The sequence below is a fragment of the Gymnodraco acuticeps genome, unplaced genomic scaffold (genome assembly GCF_902827175.1).
Source record: "Gymnodraco acuticeps unplaced genomic scaffold, fGymAcu1.1, whole genome shotgun sequence".
NCBI lineage: Eukaryota > Metazoa > Chordata > Actinopteri > Perciformes > Bathydraconidae > Gymnodraco > Gymnodraco acuticeps.
In genome coordinates this window covers 4400133-4419840 of record NW_022991216.1, presented here as the reverse complement: position 1 = coordinate 4419840, position 19708 = coordinate 4400133, and the positions used below count along the sequence as shown (strand labels likewise).

The following is a 19708-nucleotide window of genomic DNA, read 5'->3' as shown; positions in this document are numbered from 1 at the left end:
AATCTAACAGGAATCTACCAATCTAACAGGAATCTACATATCTAACTTTTTCAGGAAGCAAATTAGCATTTTTCCCAAAGTGAGAACTTCAGAAAAGCAGAAGCCAATAATATACGTGCTGAGCTCCGAGATGTCTGACTTCACATCAACCATATAATGCTTAAACACAGATTGGAAATTGGAGGAGTTTTTTAAGTTACATACTTTAATTGAAGGTGCAAACAACAAACATGATCATTTAAAGCAAACAGTACATTACAAAGATAAGACCATCACGGGAAAGCTTTACATCTCAAGGCAGCAGGTCAAAGGTCAGAGTCCTTCATTCTCCTCCAGCTTCTGGAACAGTGCCAGGCTGCGGAGCTGGGACTGCCTCTCTCCGTTCTTCCACAGGATCAGCAGGTGGTCCGTGGAGCAGGTGACCAAACCGTTCTCCCTGAAGCTCACGAACATCTGACACAGGCACAACATCGGTGAAGCACTTCTGTCTCACTGTTTTAAAGTAGAACATACGTTTGGAAATCATAAAGATCATACCTGGACAGCTCCTGAGTGTCCAATGAGATCCCCCGTCAGCTCCAGCATCCGGATGTTTGGGACGTCCACCACCTTCTTTAACGGAGGAGCGCTCGGTTTGTTCGCCCGGCCGAAAGTCCACATGCCAAAGAAGCCTGGGGTAAAGCACAGAGGAGAAAAAGAGATATCGACGAATATTGGATTGATGAAGACTGCACAATATATATATATATATAATCTATTTTTGTATTGACTGTTCTTGTTACTTATATAATCACAGTTGGTTGTTGATGCATGGACAACATGTGTTTCTGTAGATTCAGATGAAGATAACAGCCAAGTAGGATTGCCTTTAAATAAAATGTCTGAACTACATTTAAACATTGTATAATCAAAAATGTTTGACATAATGGATCAAATGACAACATGACTTCTTCATATTTCTATGTTTGCTTTCTTTCTGACTCACACATGTTTTACCTTAGATGTAATATGGTGAACTTGTAAGCAAACATTTCATATTTACACATCCAGCCGTTAAGGAGCAACATCGTCCACTCGATGAATTTAAATCTAATATCCACTCTCTTTTAAACTTAGTTTTAAAGTCACCTGAGATAAATGTCTGGTTTGTTCAGCCTCTAAATCCTCAACCACCTGCTGATTGCAATTATTCAGATAATTGATTCATCATTTCAGTAATTTTTCAATAACCAATTAATTCCAATATGCTCACTAAAATGAGAAATTCTTGCTTTTCATTGTCATGTATCATTATAAATTAAATGTTTTAGGACCCTTCCACATTGCTACAATTATGGCTAATACACTTGGTTGTATTACAGTTTACATTAAAGAGGCAAGACATTGATTTCTGGTTTCCTGGAGAAATAAAATAACAAACAATAATAATGTATATGAACGACTAATAACAGCTAGACCATCAAAGACAGCACAAACACACACACACACTTCAGAGCAGCCCACTTCAGGAGGAAACACACCTGAGTGCTACAGTAACTCTCCTTTGATATATACAACACACGCCATCTGGACTGCATTACTGCACCTCCACCCCACCATCAAGACACTCAGCCACACATACCAACATTGAGTGCAGGCAATTTCTCCTCATTGAACTTTTGGATTCATACCTATGTGCTACTTATGTATTCTATCACTGGGAACAGAATCCAGTTAAAGTGGAAAATCCACAAGAAGAAATGGGACGATGGCCTACTTCTTGATACACTGAACAAAAATATAAAAGCAACACTTGTTTTTGCTCCCATTTTTCATGAGATGAACTCAAAGATCTAAACATGTTTCTATATACACAAAATAACCATTTATCTCAAATATTGTTCACAAATCTGAAAAAATCTGTGATAGTGAGCACTTCTCCTTTGCCGAGATAATCCATCCCACCTCACAGGTGTGGCATATCAAGATGCTGATTTGACAGCATGATTATTGCACAGGTGTGCCTTAGGCTGGCCACAATAAAAGGCCACTCTGAAATGTTCAGTTTTGCTTTATTGGGGGGGTCCGAAAACCAGTCAGTATCTGGTGTGACCACCATTTGCCTCACGCAGTGCAACACATCTCCTTCGCATTGAGTTGATCAGGTTGTTGATTGTGGCCTGTGGAATGTTGGTCCACTCCTCTTCAATGGCTGTGCCAAGTTGCTGGATATTGGCAGGAACTGGAACACGCTGTCGTATACGCCGATCCAGAGCATCCCAAACATGCTCAATGGGTGACATGTTACATTACATTACATTACATTGCATTTAGCTGACGCTTTTATCCAAAGCGACTTACAATAAGTACATTCGACCAGGAAGACACAACATTGAAGAAAACAGAATCATATAAGTACATCAGGTTTCATAGAGCCAAACATTTCAAGTGCTACTCAACTGGCTTTAGGTAAGCCAGTCCTTTATTAGTATAAAAGTGCTTCGTTAATAGTTCTAACGCTCGAAGTGGAGTCGAAAGAGATGAGTTTTCAGTTTGCGCCGGAAGATGTGCAAGCTATCTGCCGTCCTGATGTCAATGGGGAGCTCATTCCACCATCTTGGAGCCAGGACAGCAAACCCACGTGTTTTCGCCGATGGGAACTTGGGTCCCCCTCGCAGCGAGGGCGCAACGAGTCGTTTGGCTGATGCAGAGCGTAGTGCACGCGCTGGGGTGTACGGTTTAACCATGTCCTGGATGTAGGAAGGGCCAGATCCATTCGCAGCATGGTAAGCAAGTACCAGTGTCTTGAAGTGGATTCTAGCAGTTACCGGAAGCCAGTGAAGGGAGCGGAGGAGCGGAGTGGTGTGGGAGAATTTAGGAAGGCTGAAGACCAGACGAGCCGCTGCATTCTGGATGAGCTGCAGAGGTCGGATGGCACATGCAGGTAGACCAGCCAGGAGGGAGTTGCAGTAGTCTAGGCGTGAGATAACGAGAGCCTGGACCAGAACCTGAGTCGCTTTCTGAGTCAGCTGGGGACGTATCTTCCTGATGTTGTAAAGCGTGTATCTGCAGCAACGGGTTGTAGCAGCGATGTTTGCAGTGAAGGACATGTTGTTATCTAGGGTCACACCCAGATTCCTTGCAGTCTGAGTCGGGGAAACAACTGAGGTGCCGATGTTGATTGTTAGGTCAAGAGTGGGACAATCTTTTCCCGGGAGGAAGAGCAGCTCAGTTTTGTCAAGGTTGAGCTTGAGGTGGTGAGCAGACATCCACTGAGAGATGTCAGCTAGACAAGCAGAGATGCGTGCAACGACCTGGGTCTCTGAGCGGGGAAAGGACAGAATTAATTGGGTGTCATCAGCGTAGCAGTGGTAAGAAAAACCATGCGGGCTAATGACTGATCCGAGCGAGTTTGTGTACACGGAGAAGAGAAGGGGACCAAGAACAGAGCCCTGAGGGACCCCCGTAGTTAATTGACAAGGGTCGGACTCAGACCCTCTCCAAGTCACCCTGTAGGTACGGTCTTTCAGGTATGAGGTGAGGAGGGAAAGTGCAGAGCCTGAAACTCCAAGTTTTTGGAGAGTGCGAAGGAGGATCTGATGATTCACCGTATCGAATGCAGCAGACAGGTCCAATAGGATGATGACAGAGGAGAGGGATGCAGTTTTGGCAGTGTGCAGTTCCTCCGTGACAGCAATGAGAGCAGTTTCTGTGGAGTGACCTGCCTTGAAACCAGACTGGTGCGGATCCAGAAGGTTGTTCTGATTGAGATAACAGGAGAGTTGTTTAAAGACAGCGCGTTCAAGTGATTTAGACAGGAACGGGAGGAGAGAGACAGGCCTGTAGTTTATAACATCAGACGGGTTGAGAGTGGGTTTCTTTAGGAGAGGGTTTACTCTTGCCTCCTTGAGACTGTTTGGAAAGTGACCAGAAGTTAGAGAAGTGTTGATGAAATGGGTGAGAAACGGTAGAATATCAGGAGCGATAGTCTGAAGGAGGTTTGAAGGGATAGGGTCCAGAGGACAGGTGGTAGGGCGGGCAGAGGTAATGAGGGTAAGAACCTCACTTGGAGAGAGAGGGGAAAAGGAGGTAAGTGTGTTGGTGGAAGGAGGGTCTGGTGACCCAGCGGTGAGTAAAGGTGAGTCAGAAAAAGAAGAGCGAATATCATCAACCTTTTTTTTTTTTCTCAAAGTGGGTAACAAAGTCGCTTGACAGAAGTGAGGAGGGGGGAGGAGGGTAGAGAAGATGGAAAATAGTTTTTTAGGATTGGAATAGGAAGATTGGATCTTATCTTGAAAGAAAGTGCTTTTTGCCTGAGAGATCGAAGCAGAGAAAGAGGAGAGGAGAGCTTGATAGGTTAGGAGGTCGTCACGGTGTTTGGATTTCCACCATTTCCGCTCTGCTGCCCTAAGGACGGTTCTATTAGCACGCAGTGCATCGTTTAGCCAGGGAGCAGGAGGGGACTGACGAGCCTGCCGAGATGTGAGAGGACAGAGCGAGTCCAGAGTGGATGAGAGAGTAGAGAGGAGAGTTTCTGCAGCAGAGTTTGGAGGCAGGAGATGGAACGAATCAGAGGAAGGGAGGGCTGAGAGCACCGACGAGGCAAAAGTAGAGGGGGAGAGGGAGCGAAGGTTACGGCGGACAAGTGCAGGATGGGAAGAGATTAGTTTGTTATGTTTGGAAAGGGATAGAGAGAATGAAATGAAGAAGTGATCGGATGTGTGGAGCGGGTTTACAGAGAGGTTAGAAGTAGAGCAGTTCCTTGAGAATATGAGATCAAGGACATTGCCAGCTTTATGAGTTGGTGGGGACGGAGACAGTGAGAAAGCAAAGGCGGTTAACAGAGATGTTAGTTCGTCTATCTTCCCCGTCTGGAGGTTGAAGTCTCCGAGAAGTACAGCGGGAGGGCCAGTTTCAGGGATAAGTGAGAGGAGATTATCTAATTCCTCCAAGAAGTCCCCCAAGGCGCCTGGTGGACGGTAGAGAACAACAATGGTTAACTGTATAGGATGGGTTACTGTGACGGCATGGAATTCAAAGGTGGAAGGAGTGAAGTTAGGTAGCTTGAAGAGGGAAAAGCTCCATTTGGGAGATAGCAGGAGACGAGTGCCACCTCCTCTGCCAGTGGGTCTGGGTGTATGGGAGAAGGAATATGCAGTGGAGAGAGCTGCTGGGGTGGATGTGTTGGATGGAGTAATCCAGGTCTCAGTGAGAGCAAGGAAATCCAGAGACTGCAGGGAGGCGTAGCCAGAGATGAAGTCAGCCTTGGGAACAGCTGACTGGCAATTCCACAGGCCACCAGAAACTAGATGTTGGATCTCAGTGGAGCACGTGGGATAGACGAGAGCAGGCCGGTTATATCGATTAGGAGATACACGGGGCCAGTGATAATTGCGAGAAGACACATGAACAGGAATGGAGAAAATACACATGATTATAGCATGAGGGGCTAGAAAACTAAAGAAAAGATAAATAAGACACCAGCTCAATCAGAGTAGGATTTGCCTCCTCTTTGCCTCCCTCGTGACTCCCGCAGGACTCCAATGTCTTTGTCAGTCTTCGGCTGTCTGACGCTGAAGCTGATGCTCCAGGAAAGAGCTACCCAAAAATGGACGCCTGATTGCTCAGTTCACACAGCTGTAGGGCCACGGCCCTCTAATTAGTTAACTATCTACAGCTGATGGGCGACAATAGACTGGCCGTGCCTATATTAATGCAGGCTTGAGTGCTGAGACCTGTAAAGCAGGTTTCGCCTGAGCAGATCTGAGATTTAAAATCTCTCAAACGCGATTTAGCCGTTAAAGCTACAATAACAATTTATACAGAGTCGAATAAATGAAACAGAGAAGTCTAATTAAACAAGAATATAACTTACAGTGGTTGCTGCGTCAATAGGTAATGTCGTCACCGGGTCCAGATGCACACTGAGTTCATCAGATTTTAAATGCGGTATTTAAATGCTTTTTAAGGTACAAAATGACTGAGTCACGCGGTTGTACTTCACGCTATCAATAGACTGGCCGTGCCTATATTAATGCAGGCTTGAGTGCTGAGACCTGTAAAGCAGGTTTCGCCTGAGCAGATCTGAGATTTAAAATCTCTCAAACGCGATTTAGCCGTTAAAGCTACAATAACAATTTATACAGAGTCGAATAAATGAAACAGAGAAGTCTAATTAAACAAGAATATAACTTACAGTGGTTGCTGCGTCAATAGGTAATGTCGTCACCGGGTCCAGATGCACACTGAGTTCATCAGATTTTAAATGCGGTATTTAAATGCTTTTTAAGGTACAAAATGACTGAGTCACGCGGTTGTACTTCACGCTATCAATAGACTGGCCGTGCCTATATTAATGCAGGCTTGAGTGCTGAGACCTGTAAAGCAGGTTTCGCCTGAGCAGATCTGAGATTTAAAATCTCTCAAACGCGATTTAGCCATTAAAGCTACAATAACAATTTATACAGAGTCGAATAAATGAAACAGAGAAGTCTAATTAAACAAGAATATAACTTACAGTGGTTGCTGCGTCAATAGGTAATGTCGTCACCGGGTCCAGATGCACACTGAGTTCATCAGATTTTAAATGCGGTATTTAAATGCTTTTTAAGGTACAAAATGACTGAGTCACGCGGTTGTACTTCACGCTATCAATAGACTGGCCGTGCCTATATTAATGCAGGCTTGAGTGCTGAGACCTGTAAAGCAGGTTTCGCCTGAGCAGATCTGAGATTTAAAATCTCTCAAACGCGATTTAGCCGTTAAAGCTACAATAACAATTTATACAGAGTCGAATAAATGAAACAGAGAAGTCTAATTAAACAAGAATATAACTTACAGTGGTTGCTGCGTCAATAGGTAATGTCGTCACCGGGTCCAGATGCACACTGAGTTCATCAGATTTTAAATGCGGTATTTAAATGCTTTTTAAGGTACAAAATGACTGAGTCACGCGGTTGTTGCCCGAGGCACGGGCCGAGGAGGTGGAGTTGCAGCCATCTTTGACTCAAGTTTACTTATCAATACTAAACCAAAATTAAATTATACCTCCTTTGAAAGTCTCGTTTTTAGTCTTACGCATCCGACCTGGAAAACTTTGCAGCCAATCTTATTTGTTACAGTGTACCGTGCACCAGGTCCTTATTCAGAATTCTTATCTGAATTCTCTGAGTTTTTATCAACTTTGGTACTTAAAACAGATAAAGTAATTATCGTAGGTGACTTTAATATTCATGTTGACGATGATAAAAATAGCCTTACTGTTGCATTTAACTCTATATTAGATTCTGTTGGTTTTTGTCAGAGTGTAAATAAACCAACCCACTGCTATAATCACACTCTCGACCTTGTTCTGACTTATGGTATTGAAATTGAGCAACTATTAGTCGAACCGCATAATCCTGCTTTATCCGACCATTTCTTAGTAACTTTTGTAGTACTGTTACGAGACTACAAAGCATTAGTCAAAAGCTCCTGCAGCAGAAACCTATCTGTTAGTGCTATAGCCAAATTTAAGGAAGAGATTCCACCAATACTTAACTCGATAGCATGTCTGCATGTAAGGGAGGAAACTTATACAAAATGTACACCACCCCAAATTGATCATGTTGTTGATAGTGCTACAGATGCGCTGCGAATACAATTAGACTCTGTTGCTCCTTTGAAAAAGAAGAAAATAAAACAACATAGACTAGCTCCATGGCATAATGCCGAAACCCGCAAAATAAAGCAAAAGTCGAGACAACTTGAAAGGATATGGCGTTCTACTAAACTTGAAGAATCTCGTTTAATTTGGCATATTACTCTCAATGAATATAAGAAAGCATTGCGTAAAGCGAGAGCAGCTTACTACTCTTCATTAATAGATGAGAATAAGAATAATGCAAGATTTCTTTTCAGCACTGTAGCCAGGCTGACAGAAAGCCACAGCTCGATTGAGCCTTCTATTCCCATAGCACTCAGTAGTAATGATTTTATGTGCTTTTTTAACGATAAAATTGTTACTCTTAGAAACAAAATTAATGACCTCTTGCCTTTGACCAGTATAGTGTTATCAATAGCTCCCGGAAACGTAAGTTCTAATATTACACTAGATAGTAAACTAGAATGCTTTTCAGCCATAAACCTTGAACAATTAAATTCAATGATTCTCTCTTCTAAACCATCAACGTGCATGTTAGACCCAATTCCAACTAAGCTGTTGAAGGAAGTTTTTCCATTAATTAGCACTTATTTATTAAATATTATGAATATGTCTTTATTATCAGGCTATGTTCCACAATCATTCAAAGTAGCAGTGATAAAACCGCTTCTTAAAAAGCACAACCTCGATCCAGAGGTTTTAGCCAACTATAGACCTATTTCTAATCTTCCGTTCCTCTCAAAAATTCTTGAGAAAGCGGTCGCAAAACAGTTGTGTGATTACTTAAAAAACAATGATTTATTTGAAGCTTTTCAGTCTGGCTTTAGAACACATCATAGCACAGAGACAGCTCTGGTTAAAGTCACAAATGACATTCTAATAGCCTCTGACAAGGGACGTGTCTCTATTCTTGTTTTGCTCGATCTCAGTGCTGCATTTGATACTATCGACCATGATATCTTATTGCAAAGACTAGAGCACTTAGTTGGCATACAGGGAACTGCTTTAGACTGGTTTAGGTCCTATCTATCTGAACGCTCTCAGTTTGTACGTGTCAATGATGAATCTTCCACGCAAACCAAAGTTAGCCATGGAGTGCCACAGGGCTCAGTGCTCGGACCTATTTTGTTCACATTATATATGCTTCCGTTAGGCAATATTATAAGGAATCATTCTGTAAACTTTCATTGTTATGCGGATGATACTCAACTATATTTATCAATCAAGCCTGATGAAATTAATCATCTAAATACAATTCAAGACTGCCTTAAGGACTTAAAAACGTGGATGACCTTAAACTTTTTGATGTTAAACACGACCAAAACTGAAGTTATTGTACTTGGCCCGAAGAATCTACGAAACAAATTATCTAAGGATATACTAACTATGGATGGCATTAATTTGGCCTCCAGTGAGACTGTAAGGAATCTTGGTGTTATATTTGATCAGGATTTATCCTTTAACGCCCACATAAAATCAATTTCAAGGACCGCCTACTTCCATCTACGTAACATTGCAAAAATCAGGCATATCTTGCCTCAAAACGATGCAGAGAAACTAGTCCATGCATTTGTTACTTCAAGGCTGGATTATTGTAACTCTTTATTATCAGGGTGTACCAAGAAGTCAGTCAAGTCGCTTCAGCTGATTCAAAATGCTGCGGCTCGTGTACTAACCAGAGTTAGGAAAAGGGACCACATTACTCCTGTTCTGGCTGCCTTACACTGGCTCCCTATAGAACACAGGATAGAATTTAAAATTCTTCTTCTCGCCTACAAAGCCCTTAATGGGCAGGCGCCATCTTACCTTAAAGAACTCATTATACCCTACTGTCCTACTAGGGCATTGCGTTCCAAGAATGCAGGGTTGTTGGTTGTTCCTAGAGTCTCTAAAAGTACAATGGGAGCCAGAGCCTTTTCTTATCAAGCTCCACATTTGTGGAATCAGCTTCCAGTTTGTGTTCGGGCGGCAGACACCCTATCCGTTTTTTAAGAGTGCGCTTAAGACCTTCCTTTTTGATAAAGCTTATAGTTAGGGCTGATTAGATCCAGCCCCTAGTTTTGCTGATATAGGCTTAGTTTGTCGGGGGACATCTTACTTCTTCCTTCTCTCTGTCTATACCTGTGTACTCTCATGTTCCGATTAACCCAGCTTCCCCAAATGTCTTTCTTTTTGGTGTCTATATACGCCGGGATCTGGAGTCATGGATGATCCTGCGCTCCTCTGTCCTGGATCGCGAGCCCTGGATCTTGAGTCGTGGCTGTGGTCCTGGATCATAGGTCCTGGATGGATATCCTCGTGGATTCATCTTCCTATTATACACACATGCATTTCCAAACATTTGGACTACCTATGTTGCAAATGTATTATCTTTTCAATTTACACACGGCATCTATTGCACGTCTGTCCGTCCTGGGAGAGGGATCCCTCCTCTGTTGCTCTCCCTGAGGTTTCTCCCATTTTTCCCTTTAAACTGTGGGTTTTCTCCGGAAGTTTTTCCTTGTACGATGTGAGGGTCTAAGGACAGAGGGTGTCGTATTGTCATACTGATATTTTGTACAAACTGTAAAGTCCACTGAGACAAATGTAACATTTGTGATATTGGGCTATATAAATAAACATTGATTGATTGATTGATTGATTGTACTTTACGCTATCAATAGACTGGCCGTGCCTATATTAATGCAGGCTTGAGTGCTGAGACCTGTAAAGCAGGTTTCGCCTGAGCAGATCTGAGATTTAAAATCTCTCAAACGCGATTTAGCCGTTAAAGCTACAATAACAATTTATACAGAGTCGAATAAATGAAACAGAGAAGTCTAATTAAACAAGAATATAACTTACAGTGGTTGCTGCGTCAATAGGTAATGTTGTCACCGGGTCCAGATGCACACTGTCCGGTGAGTATGCTGGCCATGCAAGAACTGGGATGTTTTCAGCCTCCAGGAATTGTGTACAGATCCTTGCAACATGGGCCGTGCATTATCATGCTGCAACATGAGGTGATGGTCGTGGATGAATGGCACAACAATGGGCCTCAGGATCTCGTCACGGTATCTCTGTGCATTCACAATGCCATCAATAAAATGCACCTGTGTTCGTCGTCCATAACATACGCCTGCCCATACCATAACCCCACCACCACCATGGGCCACTCGATTCACAACATTGACATCAGAAAACCGCTCACCCACACGACGCCACACACGCTGTCTGCCATCTGCCCTGAACAGTGAAAACCGGGATTAATCCGTGAAGAGAACACCTCTCCAACGTGCCAGACGCCATCGAATGTGAGCATTTGCCCACTCAAGTCGGTTACGACGACGAACCGGAGTCAGGTCGAGACCCCGATGAGGACGACGAGCATGCAGATGAGCTTCCCTGAGACGGTTTCTGACAGTTTGTGCAGAAATTCTTTGGTTATGCAAACCGATTGTTGCAGCAGCTGTCCGAGTGGCTGGTCTCAGACGATCTTGAAGGTGAACATGCTGGATGTGGAGGTCCTGGGCTGGTGTGGTTACACGTGGTCTGCGGTTGTGAGGCCGGTTGGATGTACTGCCAAATTCTCTGAAACGCCTTTGGAGACGGCTTATGGTAGAGAAATGAACATTCAATTCACGGGCAACAGCTCTGGTGGACATTCCTGCTGTCAGCATGCCAATTGCACGCTCCCTCAAAACTTGCGACATCTGTGGCATTGTGCTGTGTGATAAAACTGAACATTTTAGAGTGGCCTTTTATTGTGGCCAGCCTAAGGCACACCTGTGCAATAATCATGCTGTCTAATCAGCATCTTGATATGCCACACCTGTGAGGTGGGATGGATTATCTCGGCAAAGGAGAAGTGCTCACTATCACAGATTTTTTCAGATTTGTGAACAATATTTGAGAGAAATGGTTATTTTGTGTATATAGAAAATGTTTTAGATCTTTGAGATCATCTCATGAAAAATGGGAGCAAAAACAAAAGTGTTGCATTTATATTTTTGTTCAGTGTATGTCTGAAAATGTGAACTACTTGGCATCCTATCAGCAGTGTCACATTTAACCATGTTACAGAAGAGGCTTCTCAATTCTTACATTTCCTCTCCTCGACTCCTCGGTCCTCCGGTAGTGACCCGGAAATGAATTTCAGCGCGCCATTTTGAAGGACATCTCATTTCTCTAAATGCACACCGAGGACCGAGGATCGAGCGTCGAGGAGGCTCTCTGGAGGAGCTATAACCGAGGATACACTGATGGTTCCTCCACGGCTCCTCCACGGATGCATTTCCGGGAACGGTGGAGGCGTGACGCACGGCCGGACTTATCTCAGCCAATGACAGCTCTGCATGCATCCCCTGGATATTATTGTAGTAACTGCTTTCATCGCGTCGTGATGTTTCCAGAGAGAACAGCTGTGAGGTCCGTGCAGAAAGCAGAGCAGTGTGTATAATATATATCACTCAGTATAACAGGCCTACTCTCTTTATTTGCTTTAGTTTAGATATCTACAAACAAAGAGTCGATATTTTTCTAAGACCATTGCTTCACATAATAAAATACACAACGGCTTATGCTTTAGGAGCTGTAGGTGTGTGTGGTACAGTGTGTGTAAGTGTGTGTGTGTGTGTGTGTGTGTGTGTGTGTGTGTGTGTGGTACAGTGTGTAGGTGCGTGTTGTGTACAGTGCGTAGATGCGGCGGACAGACGGGTCTCAGTTGGTTTGGTGTCCTCTGCTTACTTTTAATACTTGTAAATACAACTTTTGGCCCGTAATTTCAATTCCCCATTTCAACGACCAGAGAGAGGGGGGGATATATCCAGTCTCTGATTGTGTTACGTTATTATGAGAGTGCTCTCATACTTTAAATTGTATATATTTATATAAATATATACATATATATATATATATGTGTGTGTGTGTGTATATGTCCGCATCTGTAGCCTGTTATTGTCTCATTATACCGCACTGTGAATGAATTAAAAGTAAATATATAAGTCATCATGAACACATCTGTCCATCAGACAGAGGGCTGCTGTGCCTCCTGTCATCATTAATGGACGTCTCTTTAAAATGACCGCTCAGAGGAGAGGAGTTCTCATTTCTCTAACCGCCTGCTGCTTCCCCTCCTCTCTCCTCGGTTCCCCTCCTCAGTCCTCCGCTCGCATCTCCTGTGGGCGGGACTAAGTCTCGAGGATAGGAGTCGAGGAGGGGAGTCGAGGAGGGGAAATTTAAGAATTGAGAAGCCTCTAGAGTGTATGTTTGTGCGTGTGCCCTGTTGTGTGTCACCTGAAGAGGCGGGCTCAGCAGACAGAGGCAGGTCCTGGATCTCCCACATCCTCACACTGCCGTCCTCAGAGCAGGACATCAGCTCGCTGGAACAGAGACGGTGTAAACAACTGTTAGTCTAATCAATGGCTGTTTTAATCACAATAAATCCTAGTGTATTCAAACTCACATCTAGAGCAAGATTTGATTGACACAGATATACATTGTTTCTTAGCCTTTGCTTTAAGCTAACTCTTAATGTTTCTTTCTATAATCTTTGCTTCTTGTACGTCAGGGGTGTCCAAACTTTTTTCACTGAGGGCCACATAAATAAAAGCATACTAAAGTCTGGGCCACTCACTAGAGGTGAGGTATACTGCCTCATAAGTTATAAGTTACCAAATTTATCAAATATAGGTAAATTATGCTTGATACTTGAAGATGCTTATAATAAGGGGAAACATGAGGGGCATTTTTTAAGCTCGTTATGGGCTTTTTTTTATCAATTAAGATTTTTTTTTATTTATTTGAAAAGTGGGCTCATGAAACCTCCTCTGTAATATATGTTTAGACATATATTTAAGAAGTACAATATAAGAAAATAATGCTTTTTGCTGAGGGCCGATTAAAAAAGGCCAACATGCCGCAGTTGGACCCCAGGCCGTAGTTTGGACACCTCTTTTGTACGTTACTAAACCCATTTTAGGTTTTCAAGACATGGAATATTTTTCTAAAAAGGCAGAAAAATTGTCTTTGGTTAAACTCCCGAGAGGGTACAGGTTTTATAATACATGCATGGAGATTTTTTCTGGCCGAATAAACACATTATCCACAAAGAAATGTCCTTTTTGTTTCTTTTCATCCCACATTGAAGCGGTTAGAGACAGGATCTGATATCTCACCTGTCAGACAGCAGCATGGTGTGCAGGACGTTAGAGTCGTGGGCCGCCTTCCTGTAGGCCACCACCGTCTTGGTCAGAACGCTGAACACATACAGACCGCTGCCTACAGCTGCAAGGATGTGCTACAAAACACGTACACAACTTTATTTACAGTATGTAACACAATAACAAAACAAAACACAAACAATGTTTAATGACACACAACAAATACATCCCGTGTTCCTCACCCTTCCATTGGTGGTCAGATGCTGTATGGACATCTCACTGGGTTTGGGAGCAGCCAATCGTATTTCGGCGTGAGTGCAGGCTGGTGACTCCTCCCACAGGATGTGCTCATAGGCCATGATGTTCCATTCAATCGCATCCCATAATATCAGCTCGCCCGCGTGGGAGCCGCTCGCAAAGAGCCCGTCTGAGGAAGAGACAGAACTAAAGTCATATAAAGCTCAGGGGGCAATGTCTCATTCTCTTAAAGCTGAATGAAGCCAGTTAGATAAGTCTGATTATTTTCTTAAATAACTAACCATTGACGTTAATAAGAGCTCGAATTCTGTCCTGGTGGTCGGACAGACAGCGGACCTCAGCCACCGATATGGAAGAATCTGTAGAGACCGTCAGCCTGTAGATCACTGCAAGGAAGAAAATACATACATTTGTTCTGTGCTGTGTTTATTGACCTGTTGTTTTGGTATATCACAAAGTAATGCGTTGGTCCGTTTATGAATATTGTTTTATTTTATTCATTGTTTTTGGTTTCAGTGGCACTTTGAATGACCTTTTTTCTATTAAAAGTGCAATACAAATAAAGTTTGAATGATGTTTGATATCAACAATATTGACTAAAGCCGTGTCGTTTTGCACATATTAAACATTCTGTCTCTTACCTATCTCTTTATCCATTGCAGCTGCTATGCAGTTCTTGGGCAGCTCTATCAAAGCAGTTATTCCTGCAGTTATAAAAAAGAAAACACAAAATAACAACATTAATCAGTGTGTGTGCAAACAGCAGGGATGGGGGGGGGGCATTGTTGGTGCAACAATCACCACATGAGAGGTTTATTGTGACAGTTATTCTTCCTTTGTTCCTCCTCACCGGTGTCGCTGTGGTTGGGTCGGTGACACTGCAGCTGGAAGTCTTTGTTCCACACACACAGCTCCCCCCCGCCCGAGACAAACACACACAGCCGCTCCAGCACCAGCAGACACTGAAGGACACAAGGATCAGCACATGCGTGTTATTTATTTTCATTTTGACGTGCACAAATCAATGCACACACAAACAAAATAATTCAAATACAATGAGCCTTTAGATGCTGTCATTAACCTTAATGTGTGATCAAGGGGAGGCAATAACCATTTCTTTCTTGAATCATAACTGTCAGAAGAAAAAAAGTGTCAAACGTTTTAATTGGTATTTTACCTTTCTTGCCAAAACAAACTTAATTGCCTACACCCTACTCCTACACACTCCCCCTCCGTGACGGCGTGACACTCTCAGCTCAACGAGGCTCCCTCCTGTCAGATGGAGGGAGTAAATACAGCAGCAAGCTTTGGGACGGCCTCCTACGGCAGAAACAGGAAATGCCGTAACTGTATGTAACAACGGTTTCAAATCAGCATCTCTTAGACAAAAAGATTCAGTTTTAAACCTGATGTTTATAAGCTTCTTAGTTTTTGCAACAGTCTGTAAATATACATAACTTTATAATAAAATGCACACATTTACCTTTTTCTAGACTAAACACAGGTATGATCCTAAGTTAAAACATATGAGGTTATCATGAGGTTGTTAACATCGCAGTTTATCAGCGGATGTTTGCTGGAACTACTTGTAAACAGCGTGTTTCCTGACGGACACACACAGCGTGACTCCGGTCAGGTAGAGACCGGTCTCAAGTCAGCACCGCTGCAGACTCGCTGTTTGAGGGCTTGATAGCCCACTCCCCCTCTACACCGCTCCACACTCGTTGCTTTGGAACAGCGCAAACGGAGGGGTAGTGTGTAGGGGTAGGGGGTAGGGCGTTGTTTGGGATTGGGCCATTATGTTTTATATTAGTATGTATGGAGCTTACTGGCCGTTAGAAAATATGGACGTTTCCTTCAAAACTACTGAAAAATCTTTATCTTTCTAGACATGTTCTTGTTAGAAAGTAATGGTTAATAAGAAAAAGCTGGAACATGGAACAGTGAAGTGCACAAAGCAGAAATACATACTATAGCAATAAGAAAAGGAGAATAGGAGTAGTTCCTTACTCAAATGTAACATTAATAGCATTATCTCTAGTCGTTGGGTAAATAGAGCGCAGTCAAACTCAATGATATCTCTATGTGGCTTTTACTTTAAAACATGCCTTCTTCAGGGATGACACCCAACTGCAAAATGGTCATAACATTAACATAACAAGGCTCATGTCTGTAAGGGGCTTATCAATTACCTTTACAGAGGACTGAAGATCTGAAATGGTCTGAACCCTGTTGCCTGTGTCCGGGTCCCACAGCTGACCAATCAGGTTAAGGAAAATAAAGTTTGAATTATAAAACACAACAATAAATTCTGAATGATTTTAGTATGTATTTAAAAGTATTGTGTGCTTTGAGGATACGCTGAGACTTCGGTCAGAGGACGCTGTGAGGAGCGAGGTGTGCGTCGTGTCTCCATCATCACAGGTGAAGGTGGTCATGGCTGTAATCTGCTGGGAGTGGCCCCTCAGCTCCTGGAGTCTCTCTCCGGTCTAACAGTCAGGAAGAAGAGAAAGAAAAAACATTAGTGCCACTGCGTTCATTTTCATAATGCACTGAAATAATCAACTTGCAGCTTATCACCTCAACATTCCACACCAAAACCAGGCCATCATCGCCCGCTGAGGCACATCTGGAAAACATAAGATGACAGTTTGAGTTGTAGACGTGACAGAAATACTTCAGTTCACCTGAAGGCCTCATCTTAAAGGTAGCCAAACACACCAAGTTAATCTCTATCTGTGTGAGGAATCATTTCCTGTAGCTCCATCTCCTCTCAAGGAATCTTAAAAAAAACATCTGTCCTGGGGTTTCCACCTCCACTTGCCCTTTGACCCTCGAGCGTCCACACTACCTGTTCCCAAAATCAACAGACAGGATGACCGGATAAAAAAAGAGATGAAATGAGAAGAGAGGAACTGTCGAGGATACATTTTCGGACTTCAAAAGCAATCTGGAGAGAATTTTCTGCCCTTTGCCCCCGACTGAGGACCTGAGAGCGGAGAGGACGAGACCCAGAGGAGGAGGTTATTACTGGGGGAGACCAGGCGTGAAGCAGCACCCCCCCTACTGACACACACACACAACCAGACCCACATACTTAGTTCTGTTATAAATCCCAATCTGAGCACTTATGCAGACCCACTCTACCATGATGTGTGCAGCATGCTCTCACAAAGCAGCGGAGGAGAGATCAGGTGCAGAACCTTTCCATGTGTGCGTGCATGTGTGTACGGACAGCATTAAAGGGCTTTGTGTATACTGTACTGCACACACAATCACATAGTGGTGATGATTGGGCTCTTGTCATGCTCTGTACGTTTTCTGTAGGTGAGGATCTCCTGTCAATCACAGAGGGATAGAGGCCAGCCAAGGGTAGAGAGGAGAGAGGTTAGAAAGAGAAAAAAAAGAAAAGAGGATGGGGGGGGGGGGGGGGGGGGGTCGTGGTCTGCTTACCTGAAGTCATCAATCTGCACCAGAAATCGAACAATGTCAAAATGTCCTTTCAGCACCTGCAGCTCAGTGAACCAGTTTTTGGGCTGTTCCTCTCCGATGCACAACATGGAGCTTTTCTGCACACATAGGAGGAAAGTAGTGACACACAAGCTGAGCTGCAGAGTGAGAGTCTCTGAGAGAGGGAGAGCAGGGACAAATAACGGTGGAAAGTACATTTATTTAAGTATCACACTTACTACATTTTAAGGGATGTGTACTTTAATAAATACATTTCGAATGGGGAAATATTGTACTTTTTACTGCTCATTATTTTTAGGACAGCTATGATTACTTTTCATATTAAGATTTTACCTTAATACGATACGGTAATTAAAAACCATGCAAGCTTTTGTTCCCTGTCTTTTTGGTTTGGTGCCAATAAAGTTTGTTCACTTGGGCCCCACGGCATGTTTCCGATGTCTTGCATGTGTTTCACCAAAGAGACATTTACCTTCTTACATTGAGGCCAACTGAAGTCAAATGATCCGATATTTCATAATAAAAAAGGAAAGTTAGAGAAAAGTCTGCAAATTAGTTAGTGATTTGTGTTGCAGAGCTTTGCTTTCTCTGCTTTCCTTTTCTCATATTTATCTCACAAGATGTATCATGTGACCTTTCAGAGACCACTTGATGAAACAGCCTACATGTACATAAAGTGCAAGAGAACAGTTTATTAACTCAGCAGACAATAATTATGTAAAATGTGTTGCTGTTTTTAATTGAAAAGTCTACATTTTGTTATTAGCTTCCATGTCAAGTAACGTTTTGTAAGGATCTTTGAATTCCATGTGTACTATGATGAAATGTGCTACTACATTCATAAACTAACCTTAAACCCAGTGACTTAAAATTATTGAAGCATTTAATTACTACACTGGAAGAGTAGGACAAGCCTTTTTAATTGGATTGTAGTCCAACTTTTATTTTATATTGATATTTTAATGAAATGTATTTTTTTAAACGCCCTCATGTCCAAATTCAATCCAGACAGTAATACTGATAGTATGACTATACGTGGATAAGTAGCTTGCGCCTCTTTTTACTGTGTTATATGTCTTCTTCTATTTTGTATATAATTGTGTATATTGATACAATTCGGCAGTTTTTTTATTGCAAGGGTTGATTTTTGCAAACTAAACAGCACAGTCAGTGAGACAGTGAGGGTAAATAGACCGCAGTGGATGACTGTCAGTTACCCAACCTCAAACTGACTTCACAGTGACGTTAAAAACAGATAAACGTTGATCAGACAGTTAGCATAGCATAGCTACCCCGTTACAGCTTACCTCCAATGAACCCTGAGCTTCTCGACCACCAAGAATCCACCGAAGCATCGTTTTGACGGTTAACGTTGGCTGAATGACACAGAATAAAGCAAGTTTACATATTAATCTAAATAAGAGCCAATAACATAACAACTGTGTAACTGAAGCACAACAACACTACAGGTGCGCGTGCACTGCGTCTCACCACTCATTAGCGTAAACAGAAACCAGAGACGCTTCCGCCTGATGTATGTCCTTTTTCTCGCCCTTTCTCGTATTTCCTTTTTCTCGCCCTTGAGAGAAGATTTTAAGATCTATGTTTTGTTCACCTGATATTTTAACCAGAATATAACGTTGTTGCAGTAGTGTCTGCTAGCTACGTGTTAATGTACTGATTCTGTCACGACCAAAACAAACCATTCATGTGACTCAAGCTACGGAAGCATTGGCAGGACAAACATCATTCTGCCGATAAATACTGGTACTTCTTTAACAACCATATACTGTAGGCCTAGGCCTATATATAAACAACACATTTGATTTATTATACGTGTTTTCCTTAAAGATATACGGCAGAGTAACTATAACATATAAAAAATACTGTTTTGATTCATATTTGGGGTTTTCAACAAAAATAAAAATGTATGTACAAAATGTCAATAATTGTATAATGAAAAAGTAGGTTCTCACTTGCAAATCATTTCCGTTGGTTTTTGGTGGATACAATAAACATGAGGAAGGGAATCTGATTTGGCGAATATGTACAGTAAAACTGTTTAAAATTATACATTTTAAATGATATGTTTTGCTAAATCAAGAAATATAAAAACTGTTTTGTCTGAGAAAGAATAGCCCAATCAGAGAACAAAACCGGTCATTTTGAACGTCCCTCTGGTTTTATGCTCCATCAGTAGCCTAGTATTAGCCAAACC

The 19708-nt window shown here is 42.5% G+C and overlaps 1 protein-coding gene across 2 annotated transcripts; it reads right to left on the bottom strand.

Moving 5' to 3' along the window:
* Positions 1 to 186: 186 nt before the first annotated feature.
* Positions 187 to 19207, bottom strand: wdr41 (WD repeat domain 41). Of its 2 annotated transcripts, XM_034238698.1 has the most exons (14): positions 18982 to 19207; positions 18798 to 18866; positions 17473 to 17588; positions 16600 to 16648; positions 16380 to 16508; positions 16212 to 16274; positions 14870 to 14981; positions 14661 to 14723; positions 14301 to 14405; positions 14004 to 14188; positions 13777 to 13898; positions 12896 to 12981; positions 538 to 671; positions 187 to 453 (listed from the first exon to the last, which is right to left on the bottom strand). In XM_034238698.1, exons 2-14 carry the CDS (start codon positions 18843 to 18845, stop codon positions 313 to 315), a joined length of 1353 nt encoding a protein of 450 aa, XP_034094589.1. In that variant the 5' UTR covers positions 18846 to 18866; positions 18982 to 19207; the 3' UTR covers positions 187 to 312. The 2 variants fall into 2 exon arrangements, with proteins under 2 accessions (XP_034094589.1, XP_034094590.1); XM_034238699.1 differs by lacking the exons at positions 17473 to 17588; positions 18798 to 18866; positions 18982 to 19207 and adding an exon at positions 16741 to 16802.
* Positions 19208 to 19708: the final 501 nt, after the last annotated feature.

Coding starts and splice junctions, on each gene's coding strand:
- wdr41 (XM_034238698.1), bottom strand. CDS start 18,845: ATGCTTCGGTGGATTCTTGGTGGTCGAGAAGCTCAGGGTTCATTGGAG. Junction 14,189..14,300: donor AGCTCTTATTAACGTCAATG/GTTAGTTATTTA, acceptor TCTCTTCCTCAG/ACGGGCTCTTTGCGAGCGGC. Junction 13,899..14,003: donor ATCTGACCACCAATGGAAGG/GTGAGGAACACG, acceptor CGTGTTTTGTAG/CACATCCTTGCAGCTGTAGG.